The sequence below is a fragment of the Carcharodon carcharias genome, chromosome 6 (genome assembly GCF_017639515.1).
Source record: "Carcharodon carcharias isolate sCarCar2 chromosome 6, sCarCar2.pri, whole genome shotgun sequence".
Classification (NCBI taxonomy): domain Eukaryota; kingdom Metazoa; phylum Chordata; class Chondrichthyes; order Lamniformes; family Lamnidae; genus Carcharodon; species Carcharodon carcharias.
Window position 1 is genome coordinate 150125799 of NC_054472.1, and position 14399 is coordinate 150140197.

General features: G+C 43.9%; 1 protein-coding gene across 3 annotated transcripts in view; it reads right to left on the reverse strand.

Moving 5' to 3' along the window:
• The window catches only part of oxsr1b (oxidative stress responsive kinase 1b), a 250226-nt gene that overhangs the window by 56820 nt on the left and 179007 nt on the right, over positions 1-14399 (reverse strand). For all 3 annotated transcript variants that reach the window (XR_005943301.1, XM_041189580.1, XM_041189579.1), the window contains one exon: positions 2755-2820. Coding sequence is in view for 2 of the 3 variants with exons in the window: in XM_041189580.1 (XP_041045514.1) it covers positions 2755-2820 (66 nt within the window). In the remaining variant the exon portion in view is untranslated. The remainder of the gene's footprint in view (positions 1-2754; positions 2821-14399) is intronic.

Below are 14399 nucleotides of genomic sequence, written 5' to 3' on the forward strand. Positions count from 1 at the left end.
ACAAGTGCCAGGCAATGACCATCTCCAACAAGAGAGAATCTAACCATCGCCCCTTGACATTCAATGCCATAACCATTGCTGAATTCCCTTTTATCAACAGGCTGGATGTTACCTTTGACCAGAAAATGAACTGGACTAGCCATATAAATATGGTGTCTACAAGAGTTGGTAAGAGGCTAGGAATCCTGCAGTGAGTAACTAACCTCTCGACTCCCCAAAGCATGTCCACCATCTACAAGACACAAGTTAGGAGTGTGATGGAATACTCTCCACTTGCTTCAATGAGTGCAGCTCCAACAACACTCAAGAAACTGGACAATATCCAGGACAATGCAGCCCACTTGATTGTTTGTGGAAGGGTGATATTCACACCCTCTACCAACAACAAACAGTGGCAACAGTATGTACCATCTACAAGATGCACTGCAGAAAATCACCAAGGCTCCTTAAGCAGCACCTGCCAAACCCATGACTGCTACCATCTAGGAGGACAAGGGCAGCAGACACATGGGAACACCACCACCCCTCCATGCCACTCACCATCCAGTCTGGGAAATATATCATTGTTCCTTCACTGTAGCTGGGTCAACAACCTGGAACTCCTTCTCTAACAGTACCTACTGTGGATGTACCAACACAGGGACTGCAGCGGTTCAAGGCGGGAGCTCACCACCACCTTCTCAAGAGCAATTCGAGATGGGCAATAATGCTGGCCTTGCCAGCGATGCCAACTTCCCAACCCAAGCCTGAATATTGTCCATGTCTTGCTGCATACAGCCACTGACTGCTTCAGTGTGTGGAGAGTCACAAATGGTGCTGAACATTGTGCAATCATCAGCAAACATCCCCACTTCTGACCTTATGATGGAAGAAAGGTCATTGATGAAGCAGCTGAAGATGGTTGGGCCTACGACACTATCTTGAGGAACTCCTGCATCAATATCCTAGGGCTGAGATGATTAGCCTCCAACAATCACAATCATCTTCCTTTGTGCTGGGTATGTGCTTGGGGAGAATTTCCCCGATTCCCATTGACTTCAGTTTTGCTAGGGCTTCTTGATGCCACACTCGGTCAAATGCTGCCTTGAAGTCAAAGGCAGTCACTCTCACCTCACCGAGTTCAGCTCTTATGCCCATGTTTGAACTAAGGCTATAATGAAGTCAGGACCCGAATGGCCTTGGTGGAACCCAAACTGAACGTCAGCGAGCAGGTTGCTTCTTAGTAAGTGCTGCCTGAAAGCACTGTCGACAACTCCTTCCATCATTTTGCTGATGAAGAGTCAACTGATGGGTGATGATTGGCCAGGTTTGATTTGTCCTGATTTTTGTGCTCAGGACACACCTGGGTACCAGAGTGGTGTAAATGAGGTTAGGCAAAACTAGGAGAAAAAATTGCCGAGATACAGGGAGAAAGCAGTGAATTGGGGCTATCTGAAAAGGAAGAAAGTGCAAGGATAGGGAGAGAAGGTGGGGTAGTGGCACTAGGTAAATTGCCACTTTGGAGAGCCAGCATGGACATGGGCCAAATGTCCCCCTCTGTGCTTTAGCCGTTCTGCGAGTCTGTGGGACTAACTAGACTGTTCTTCCAAAGAGCCAGCACAGATTCAATGGACTGAATTGCCTCCTTCTCTGCTGTACTGTTTTATGATCTGTGAATATTACATTAAGGATTAATGACATCAGTGTATGAAGCAAAAGTTAAGCTGTATATCGAGTATTGTGCACAGATCCGCAATGCTGGAATAGAAGGGCACCCCAGATATAGATTAGAATTCAAGTCTTATATGGTTTGGGGCTTGTGAGAGTTAAGGGCCTTTAAAGGAGGAGGAAATCTAATTTTTCAGCAATGGAAGTGTTTTGAGGTCAAAGTGGCTAATCAAGAATACTGAGATCTGAGCCAAAGATCTCCATGTTGCAAAACATTGCAGATGCAGTTTCACGAGCCACCTTGAGGTCAAATAATACCTTTTACTTATTATTTAGCCATACTTATGCTTTTCATTGTTCCACACTATTTCAAGCTCCTTCAAATTACACACCACCTCTGTTCACAGCCTCCAATCCACTCAAGTACACTGGCTGAATACTACATCATAATGTAATCTCTTTCATCAATTCTCCATGCTTGATTAGCTTAATCAATAACTTCTTTCTCTTAATGTTGGCTCCACCCTTGGTCTTTCTTCATATCAAGGCCAAGGATGGAGCCAACATTAAGAGACAGAAGTTATTGATTAAATTAATCAAGCATGGAGAATTGATGAAAAAGAGATTATATTATGATGTAGTATTCAGCCAGTGTACTTGAGGGGATTGGAGGCTGTGAACAGAGGCAGTGTGCAATTCGAAGGAGCTTGAAATATGGAGTGGAACAATGAAAAGTATGGCTAAATAATAAGTAAAAGGTATTATTTAACGTCAAGGTGGCTCGTGAAACTGCATCTGCAATGTTTTGCAACATGGAGATCTTTGGCACATCCTGCACCATACCTTCAGACATTTCATTTTCACCAGCCTACTTGAATTATAATAGCAGAATGGCTTGTAATTGGATTAATTACATTCGCTTACTACTGGATTCTAAATAAGCATTCAGCCAAACAGTGAAAAATGTGTAAATTCTGCTCCAAAATCTTCCCATATCCTTTGGATACCTTCTCCCACTATTTCATCCACTGTGGAACTTCAACCAAGCAAAGAGCCTTCCTGGGAGGAGAAAGAGAAATTAGCAGAAAAAGGATTGAAATAGATTACCTTTTTTGACCTTTCAGCTATCGTAGGTGCTCGAGCTAACAATTTTTCTTCAAGATATTCCTTGTTCTGTAAAATATTTTAAAAAATTTAGTTAACAGGTTTTCTCTTCAATTTGACAATTTCTAGAAGCAAGAAGTCTTGCATTCTCTCTCATGCAATTGAACTGCAATACAACTTGGCTCTAAAACAAATGGGTTAACCAGTCTGCTCTGTTAATGTCCTCTGTAGCTGCTCGGTGGACATTTGGTTGAACAGTTGACTGGTCGTAGCTGAGAAGCAGTAAATTTATTTTGTAGCTAACAATCTGCTGTGATGACAACATCATCCCCCAGGCTTGCAGGATGCACATCAAGACCCAGACTGGCCTGGAGTCCTTACAAGTGAAGTGAACACAGCAGCACTGTGGGAAAGCAATGAGTTTGCCCGAGTAGCTGATAAAAGGAAGCAGGACCCAAATAGTAGTTATGAAGAAACTAAAAAAGTAAAATTGATATTTCATTAATGACAAAAGCTATATTTGGGGTAACTGGGGAGTGGTCAGGATTCCTGCATGCAGCAAATTCTGTTTCAGCTATGTCACTAGGGAAACATTATGCTTGGGAAAGTGGGTAAGAGAATTAAAACACCACACAAATTTTCTTATGCATCAACAAGTGGAAAATTTCAGAACGGCAGAAGCCTTGGAACATATTAGCCAAAAAATAACACAAGCCTGGGTCAAAGGAGGAAAGAAAAAACCAAGACTCATATGCACTCACAATATAAGTTCCTTTTTAAATTCATTCTCAGTAGGGAGACATCATTGGCAAGCTAAGAATTTACTGCCTATCTCTAGCTGCCATGAGCAAGTGGTGCTTTTCTCTTGAACCAGTGGTTTGATAGGCTACTTCAAAAGGAAATTTAAGAGTGAAGCAGGTCAAAGTGGACAAGCATGGTGACGTCCTGTCTTAAAGGATATTGGTGAACCAGTTTGGCTTGTTAAAAATATGACAACTTCATAGCCACTTTTTAGCAGATAGACAATAGAGAGTGGTATAATTGCACCATGTAAATACGCCATCTGTTGTCTTACAGCACTAGGATAATGCAAAGGCCACAGGATGTGGAGGGGTAGGCTGAGTTGTCACCAATTCACTGGCCCCATGTGGATGATTCTGCCAAGGTTCAGCACTTAGATAAGGAAAAGTAGGGAGCCCAGAATGGATCCTTTGGAACTCCTAAGGTGATAGCACACGGTTGGAAGAAAACCACTGGTAGAGATGCACTGACTAATTGGGTAGGCAAGAGTGAAAATAAGAATGGATAATTACAGCTCTATTTAACCTTTTGTATCCCAATGGAAATAGTCTCAAAACTTGGATTTATCCCCATAATTTAACTTTCCTATGCTTGGCATCACCTGGAAATTCTACCTTACATGCTAACTTTTAAATCATGTGAATCCTACAATTGCATAATGCTCTTTTTAAAAAAAAAAAAATTGCCTTGCATTAATTTATGCCTTGCCACAATGTATACTGTTTTTATTTATAAGACACGTACGTTATATTTGAGCACAGCCATCATGGCTAGGTTATGTTCTATTCACAAATGGAGAATATTAAACAAAATATAAAATTTACAGTGCACCACTGTGGGTTATTTCTTTTACTGTTTAATAAATCTATGTGGCAGTTAGAACCATATGGTCTAATAAAATGTTTAATCTGTCACCTTCCAAGGTCAAGGCAGATTATGGGAGCCCATGACAAAACCAGTTATGCAGAAATAATACGGAGGTTTCTCTGATTCTTGAGCATGTTACAAACTTACCAAGGTAACTAGGGAAGTAAAAAAACAACTTTCTGGGCCAAGAGAACAAGGTCACACAGAATGGCGGCCAGATATACAGAACACCCCACTTCTAATCCCCACAAAATGCAAGCAGTAATGCTATTATGGCAAGCAATTCTATGATAAAATAGATTATCCAAATTTATAATGCACTCAAGTGGAGATTGAAACCAAGTTCAATGCCCCATTTGAAAGGCTCCTATTTTCCAGTTCTCGGTAACAGTACAGCTTGGTGTCTCAAGAATCCATTGCACAGCTTAATGCTAACTAAACTTGAAGAGCCCTGCTTAGTGCATCCAAGACAAATTGCTGGGAAATCCCCATTGTACAGGAGTTTAACCATGTAAACCCCATAGCTTACCAGTGGAGCACTGGTTAGATTTCTGTTGCCCTGACATTTGCATGAACAAGCATTAGCCTGTAGGTTTATCTGGAGCGAAGTAGGACGATTCCCAATCTTCTCCCAGAGATGGGTATGCATTCTCATCAACGGTTTTGCTCCCCATCACTGGGCAACTGTCTCTTACTAAACCAGACATTACCGGCTATCCCACACCAAGTCTTGCGTAGCTATCGCCCATGTCTTTGCTGACCAACGTTGATTTTTGATCTCTCAACACTTCAGCTTTAAAATTCCAAGTCCTTTATGGCCTTTCCTCTTCCTATCTATGGAACCTCCTCCAGATCTACACCACTCCCTTTCAAACTCTGCCCTACTGATTCTGGCCTCTTGTGCAATCAACCCCTCACTTCACCCAACCATTGGCAGTCATGCCTTCAGCTCCCTATGCTCTGGAATTCTCTCCAAGAATTCTTCCACCTGTCATCCTTCAAGACCCTTCTTATAACCAACCTTTTTGATCAAGTTTTGAGTCACTTCTCCCATGTTAGAGTTACATACATGCAAGTTGTGTTGTCTTCATCATCTAGATCTCATTAGCAGTTTGTTGACCAGTGTTTAAGAGTAGTTATACAACAACAACAAAAAAAAATTCCCAGGATATGGACATTGCTAGCAAGGCCTGGGCTTATGGTCCACCCCAAATTTCTTCAAGAAATTGGTAGGGAGTCTTGAACTGCTGCAGTCAGTATGGCGAAGGTACTCTCATGGTGTTGGGTAGGGAGTTCCAAGACTTCAACCCTGCTACAAAGAAGTGACAACATATGTCCACATTGGGATGGTGTGTGACTTGGAAAGGAACATTACCTCCAAGTTTCCAATCACTTCGTTGCCCTTATTCTAATAGTTGGTGAAAAAATTTGCCCAAAACACCCCTCAATCTTCTGCTACGATCCCATAGAGACCGATAAGTGTTTTCGCTCTCCAGGTTCTTGTGGACTGCCCGTGTTTGACAGGTTCAGGAATAACTTAGGAAAACCTTATCCTACAAGGGATACTCCTCCCCTCCCAAAATTAATTTCATGCCAACACGAATCACGTGGATCTTGTATTAAGTACCTGTATTAAGTAGAAATGCTAATTTGCTATCCTCTGGACTTCTCAATGACATTCTATATTGAAATTAAATAGACAGTTTAAAGTATAACTGTTTATAAAGCCTGACATTCATAACTCCTCCCTGAGAGACCTGGAGACAAAGTACATCCATCGTCAACACAGCTGCTCTGGTCATTGTTTACCAGTGAAAACATGTTGCACCTTCTTCCCAGTAAATCATTCTGGGCTTCACTGCCCCCATAGCATAGATTGGGAGGTCACGTAACCTGCTTCATTTTACCTTGAATGAAACAGAATCACTAAATAAACTTATAAACTTCATATTTGCAACACATCCCTTTTAAAACCACGTCTCTAGTTATTGACATCTCCGGTAACGGAAATCGGTCCTTCCTACCCGCTCTACCCAGGTCCAACATAATTTTACACATCACAATTACATTTTTCCTCAGCTGCCTCTGTTTCAAAAGAGAAAAAAAAAACAATTCCTAACCAATTCTTCCTCATAGTAAAAATTCTGCATTCCCTGCAACATTGTGGCAAATCTGTGAGCATGGGAACACCATGCCAGACACAATTTGCATTGGTTTTTCCCAATGGCTCAACTCCAGGTATTGAAGTCACAGCTGAACCTGATATTAAAGTCACACTGAAAGATGATCTTTTGTTCTTTTGGCAGTGAGAGCTTCAAGGTCAGAATAGAATTTTTCCTTAATGTCTTCATTCGGGTCAAGGGTTGGGGAATAAGTGCTGATGACAGTGGCACATTGGTTCTATCTTTTTTTTAAATTCTTTCATCAGGTCACTGGCTAGGCCAGCATTTATTACCCTCCCTAATTGGCCTTGAGAAGGTGGTGGTGACCTGCCTTCTTGAACTACCGCAGTCCATGCGGTGTAGGCGCACTCAGTGCCGTTAGGAAGGGAGTTCCAGAATTCTGACCCTGCAACAGGCGACATATTTCCAAATCAGGGTGGTGGTGTGGCTTGGAGGGGACCTTGCAGGTGGCAGTGTTCCCATTCCCTGCTGCCCTTGTCCTTGTAGGGAGGTAGAGATTGGAGGTTTGGAGGGTGATGTCAGAAGAGCCATGGTGAGTTCCTGCAGTGCATCTTAGTTGGCACGCACTGCTGCTACTGTGCTTCAGTGATGGAGGGAGTGAATGCTGAAGGATGAGGTGCCAATCAAGCAGGCTATTTTGCCCTGGATGCTGTCAAGTTTCATGTGTTGTTGGAGCTGCACCCCAGGCAAATGGAGAGTATTGCATCACATTCCTGACTTGCGACTTGGACATGGATGACAAGCTTTGGGGAATCAAGAGGTGAGTTACTTGCTGCAGAATTCCCAACTCTGACCTGCTCTTGTAGCCACAGTATTCGTATAACTGGTCCAGTTAAATTTCTGGTCAATGGTAACCCCCAGGATGTTGATAATGGAGGATTCAGCGATCATAATACCATTGAAGGTCAAGGGGGAATAGTGAAATTCTCTCTTGTTGACAGTGGTCAATGCCTGCCTCTTGTGCAGCACGAATGTTACTTGCCGATTATAAGCCCAAGCTTAAATGTTGTCCATGTCTTGCTGCATATGCACACAGACTGCTTCAGTATCTGAGTTCCCACGAATGATGAACATTGTGCAATCAGCGAATATGTGCAATCATCAGCGAATATCCCCACTTCTGACCTTATGATGGAGGGAAGGTCATTAATGAAGCAGATGATGGTTGGGTCCAAACACTCGGCTTAGCTGCAGGCAATGTGTCATGAGTTTTTCATTTACACAATGGGGAGTTCATAACCAACTAAAGGTTACTGTTAGTCTTTCCTCCACTTGTTCCTTCAGCTGTCCCTCCCCAGGAAGGTGAGTCTTACTGAGGAAAGAAACGTCAATTTGGAGTCTTTAGAGTCCATGTGATACGATTGCAGTTCTTCTTTCCAGACCAGTCACTCTTGAGACTACCCTTCAGTGCATTTCAAGTTGCAAAATTGAGTTTTCTCCTTCGGTGACCATAAAGGAAGTGATCCCACTGGGTGTGGTTCCCCAGCTAGGAGAAAAAAGTCTATTTTTTTGGTTACCTTTTCTAGGCCCCTCATCATTTGGGGTGAACAGAGGGTATGCTGAAGGAGGACAACTCAGTCTCAGGTGCCCAAGACACCTCCATCCCAACAGGTGTCCAATGCCCTTCATGCATTAGTCACCTGCATATAGATTCTTGGCTATGGTCTCCCAGGTTGACAGCCTGGTAGGAATTGTAAATCCTCCACTGCCACAAGACTTAGCAGATGGCCCCTGCACATGACTTTGTTTAATGCAGGGACCTTGAGGTATCGTCATTGTCCACATGATCTTGAAGGTTTGGTGATCACATTTCCGTGACATGTCAAACCAGAATGACCACGGCCACATTGCTGCTGTTGCTGCCAATGAGATGCATAGTCTTCCTCCGCCTGTTCCCAGAGGACTTTTTGACTTGCACCTCATCCCTGACCTTGCCACCATGGGTGGCTCTACAAGGATCAAGGGGCTCCCAACGGCATTGTTCAGATCATCATTGGAATGCGCAAGCCTCCCCACCAGTGGTACCATAGTGGTATTGTCACTGGACTAATAACCCAGGACAATGCTCTAGGGACCCGGGTTCAAGTACCACATGACAGATGGTGAAATTTGAATTGAATAAAAATTTGGAAATACAAGTCTGATGATAACTATGAAACCATTGCCAATTGTCGTAAAAACCCATCTGGTTCACTAATGTCCTTTAGGGAAGGAAATTTGCCATCCTTACCTGGTCTGGCCTCCATTTGACTCCAGACCCACAGCAATGTGGTTGACTTTTAAACGCCCTCTGAAATGGCCTAGCCAGCCACTCTGTTGTATTAAACAGCGAAAACCAGATGGGCCACTCACATCAACCTAGGCAAAATCAGCCCTATTGACTCTGCAAATTCTCCTTACTAATGGCTGGGGGCTGTGGCCAAAATTGGGAGAGCTGTCTAACAGACCAGTCAAGCAACAGCCTGACATAGGGATACTCATGGAATCATACCTACAAATAATGTCCTAGACACCACCATCACCATCCCTGGGTAGCTCCTGTCCCTCTGGCAGGACAGACCTAGCAGAGGTGGCAGCACTGTGGTATACAGTCGGAAGGGAGTTGCCCTGGGAGTCCTCACGATCGACTCCAGACCCCATGACGTCTCATGGCATCAGTAAAACATGGGCACCTTCTGCTGATTACGATGTACCATTCCCCTTCAGCTGATGAGTCAGTATCCCTCCATGTTGGATACCAACTTGGAGGAAGCACTGAGGGTGGCAAAGATGCTAAATGTACTCTGGGTGGGGAATTTCAATATCCATCACCAAGAGTGGCTCGGTGGTAGCACCACTACAGACCGACCAAGTCTAAAGGACATAGCTGCTGGGCTGAGTCTGCAGCAGATGGTGAGGGAAACAAGAGGGAAAAACATACTTGGCCTCACCCTCACCAAACTGCCTGCCACAGATACATCTATCCACGACAGTATCAGGAGGAGTGATCACCACACAGTCCTTGTGAAGACCAAGTCCTGTCTTTCCATTGAGGATACCCTCCAATTTGTCTGCCACTACCACCGTGCTAAGTGGGATAGATTTTGGACAGATCTAGCAACTCAAGCATGGGCAACCATGAGGCACCGTGGTGAGGCACTGTGGGCCATCAGCAGCAGCAGAGTTGTACTCAACCACAATCTGTAACCTCGTGGCCCAGAATACACCACACTGTATGACCACCAAACCAGAGATCAACCCTGGTTCAATGAAGAGTGCAGGAAGGCATGCCAGGTGCACCTAAAAATGAGCTGTCAACCTGCTGAAATTGCAACACAGGACTATCTGCGTGCAAATCATAAGCAGCAACTGATATACATAGCTAAGCGATCCTACCACCAATGGGTCAGATCCAAACTCTGCAGTCCTGCCACATCCAGTCATGAATGGTGGTGGACAATTAAACAACTCACTGGAGGGGGAAGCTCCACAAACATCATCATCATCCTCAATGACGGAGGAGCCCAGCATATCAGTGCAAAAGATAAGGCTGAAGCATTTGCTACAATCTTCAGCCAGAAACACCGAGTGGATAGTCCATCCCGGTCTCCTCCAAAGGTCTCCAGCTTCACAGATGCTAGTCTTCAGCCAATTTGATTCATTCCATGTAATATCAAGAAACAGCTGAAAACACTGGATACGATGGGCCCTGATAATATTCCGACAATAGTACTGAAGCTTGTGCTCCAGAACCTGCTGTGCCACGAGCCAAGCTATTCCAGTACTGCTACAACACTGGCATCTAACCGACTATGTGGAAAATTTCCCAGGGAAATTTTGTACAATGTCTTGTACACAAAAAGCAAATCCAACCCAGCCAATTACCACCCCATCAGTCTACTCTCAATCACTGCTAAAGTAATGGAAGGGGTCATCAACAGTGCTATCAAGTGGCACTTGCTTAGCAATAACCTGCTCACTGACACTCAGTTTGCACTCCACCAGGGCCTCTGAGCTTCTGACCTCATTACACCCTTGGTTCAAACATGGACAAAAGTGCTGAACCCAGAGATGAGGCAGGAGTGGCCTCCCTTGAAATCAAGGTAGCATTTGACAGAATGGCTCCAACAAGGAGCCACAGCAAAAGCGGAGTAAATGGGAATCAGGGGGAAAACTCTCCACTGGTTGGAGTCACACCTAGCACAAAGAAAGATGGTTGTGGTTGTTGGAGGTCAGCCATCTCGGTGCCAGGACATCACTGCAGGAGTTCCTCAGGTTGGTTTTCTAGGTCCATCCATCTTCAGCTGCTTCATCAATGTCCTTCCTTCTGTCATAGGGTCAGAAGTGTGGATGTTCGTTGATGATTGGTGCTGTACATTGTGCATTCAAGATGCCTCAGATACCGAGGTCCATGTCCAAATGCAACAAGGCCTGGGCAATATCCAGGCTTTTGCTGACAAGTGCAAAGTAACATTCGCACCACACAAGGGGCAGGCACTGACCATCTCCAACAAGAGGGAACTTAACCATCACCCCTTGACATTCAGTGACATTACCATCGCTGAATCCGCTGTCAACATTCTGGGGGTTGCCAGTGACCAGAAACTGAACTGGGCTAGCTATATAAATACTGTGTCTACAAGAGCAGGTCAGAGGCTAAGAATCCTGCAGCGAGTAACTCATCTCCTGATTCCCCAAAGCATGTCCACCATCTGCAAGAAACAAGTCAGGAGGGTTATGGAATACTCCTCACTTGCCTGGATGAGCGCAGCTCCAACAACACTCAAGACACTATCCAGGACAAAGCAGCCCCCTTGATTGGCACCCCATCTACAAATCCCTCCACCACAGAGGCACAGTGACAGCAGTGTGTACCATCTACAAGATGCACTGCAGGAATTCACCAAGGCTCCTTCGACAAAACCTTCCAAACCCACGATCACCATCATCTAGAAGGACAAGGGCAGCAGGTGCATGGGAACATCACCACCTGGAAGTTCCCTCCAAGCCACTCACCATCCTGATTTGGAAACATACCGCCATTGCTTCACCATCGCTGGGCCAAAATCCTGGAACTTCCTCCCTAACAAAAATGTGGGTATACCTACACCACATGGACTGCAGAGGTTCAAGGCAACAGTTCACCATCAGCTTAAGGGCAATTAGGGATAGGCAATAAATGCTGGCCTAGCCAGCAACACCAACATCCATGAATGAATAAAAAAGACATGAGGGCAGCAAGGCACCATAAAACAGCACGAAGGGAGAGAGAGAACAACAAGGCACCATAAAATAGAATGAGGGGGACAGAGGGCAGTGGGTATTCACTAGTACTGTGGGGGAGGGTTTAAACTGGAGTGGCAGGAGGATGAACCTAAGCAGGGAGACACAAGAGAGGAAAACAAGGATAGCAATGAAAAACAGAAAAGTAGAAAGCCAAAGTGCAAGGCACAGGAAACAAGAGCTGGCAGCAAATAGGGCCATAGTACAAAAAAAAAGTACAAAAATGTTAAAAAGGCAATTATCTGAATGCATTCCCAATAAGGTAGACAAATTAACAGCACAAACTAATGTAAACGAGTATATGATAACGATTGCAATGAGACACATGGCTGCAGGGTGACCAAGGCTGGGAACTGAATATTCAAGGGTGCTTGATATTTAGGAAGGACAGGCGAAAAAAAAGACTGGACAAACCAAAGTAGCAATAATACTGTGGCGGCTGAATTCCTGGAGTGTGTATGCAATGGTTTTTTTTAGACCAGTACGTCAAGGAACCAATTAGGGAACAGGCTATCCTAGATCTGGTACTGTGCAATGAGAAGGGATTATTTAATAATCTTGTTGAGTGATGTCCTTTAGGGAACAGTGACTATAACATGATAGAATTCTTCATTAGGATGGAAAGTGAAGTAGCCCAAACCAAAACTAGGATCCTAAATCTAAACAATGGAAACTATGAAGGTATGAGGTACAAGCTGGCTAAGATAGATTGGGGAACTTCATTAAAAGGCATGAGATGGATAGGCAATGGCTTATATTTAAGGAACAAATGTATGCTTTGCAACAGTTATACTTTCCTTTCTGGCAAAAACACATCAGGAAAAGCGGTCCAACTATGCCTAACAAAGGAAATTAAGGATAGTATTAGATCCAAAGAGGAGTCATATAAAGTAGCAAGCCTGAGGATTGGGAGCAGTTTAGAATTCAGCAAAAGAGGACCAAGAGATTGATTAAGAGGGAAAAATAGAGCATGAGAGTAAACTTGCAAGGAACATAAAAGCAGACTGTAAAAGCTTCTATATGTATGTAAAAAAGAAAATGATTAGTGAAGGCAAATGTAGGTCCCTTACAGTCCAAAACAGGAGAATTTATAATAATAGAGAACAACGAAATGGCAGAGCAATTAACCAACTACTTCAGTTCTGATAGGACCAGCTGATTTGATCAGTGGTCAGAGACAGGTGGGTGCGACTGCGAGTGCAGCAGTAATGGGGATTGGGAAGGTGGAAGTGGAGGAGCCTCAGCCCTTGCAATTCTCCAATGGGTTTGAGTTTCTTGCAGCTTGTATGGATGAGAGTGGAAGCTGCAAGGTGGATGATCAAGCAGACCACTGCATCTTAGTACAGGGAAGACATACAAGTGGAAGAAGTCAATAGGAACATTATGGTTGGAGATAGTATAGTCAGGAGGACAGAGACAGTTCTCTGCAGTGAGATCGAGAGTGCAGAAGGCTATATTCTCTGCCTGGTGCAAGGGTTTGGGATATCTGCTCAGTGCTGAGAAAAACTTGGGAGTGGGAGGGAGAGGGTCCTCTTGTTGTGGTCCACATGGGCATCAATGACATAGATAGGACTAGTAAAGAGGCTCTGCATAGGGAGTATGAGCAGATAGGGGCTAAATTAAAAAGCAGACCTCAAACGTAATAATCTCTGGATTATAATATCTCTAAGCCAACAACAAATTGGCTTGGGGTAAGTATGATTAGAGTAATGGATGTGTGGCTCAAAGAGGGAGAAATGGGTTTCAGTTCATGGGGCACTGCTACCAGTACAGGGGAAAGTGGGAGCTGTACCGTTGGGGTGGTCTTTACCTGGAACCAGTGTTCTGATCAGTCGTATTACTAGGGTGGTAGAGAGGGCTTTAAATTAAGAGTGAGGTGAAGGGATCACATAAGGAGATATGGTAAATCAAAGGGAAGCAATGAGATAATAGAGCAGGGTAGCGATTTGGGCAATGATAACCAGAGTGCAGCAGGAAAGGGCAGAGTGCATAAAATTAAGTGCACCAGCAGGTGAAGCCAGAGATTGCAAAAATGGTCATAAGACAGTTGAATGCTCTGTATCTGAATGCACGCAGCATTTGTAACAAAACAGATGAATTGACAGCTCAAATAGAAATAAATAGATATGACCTGATAGCCATTACAGAGACATGGTTGCAAGTTTGGGACCTGAATACGGAAGGGTATTTGACATTTCAAAAAGGATGGAAACTAGAAAAAGGTGGCGAGTTAGCTCTGTTAATTATGGATGTCATAGTTCAGGAGCAAGAGATGGCCGTAGCTCAAAAGAGCAGGATGTAGAATCATTTTGGGTAGGGATAAGAAAAAGGAAAGTTAAAAGGTCACTTCTGAGAATAGTTTATAGGCTCCCTAACAGTAGTTAGAATGTAAGACAGAGTATACAGGAAGAAATAAATGGGGTATGTAAGAAAGGTTCCATAATAGTCACGGGTGACTTAAATCTACACGTAGATTGGATGAATGCAATGAGCAAAGATAGCCTGGAAAATAAGTTCATAGAGTATATTCAAGAC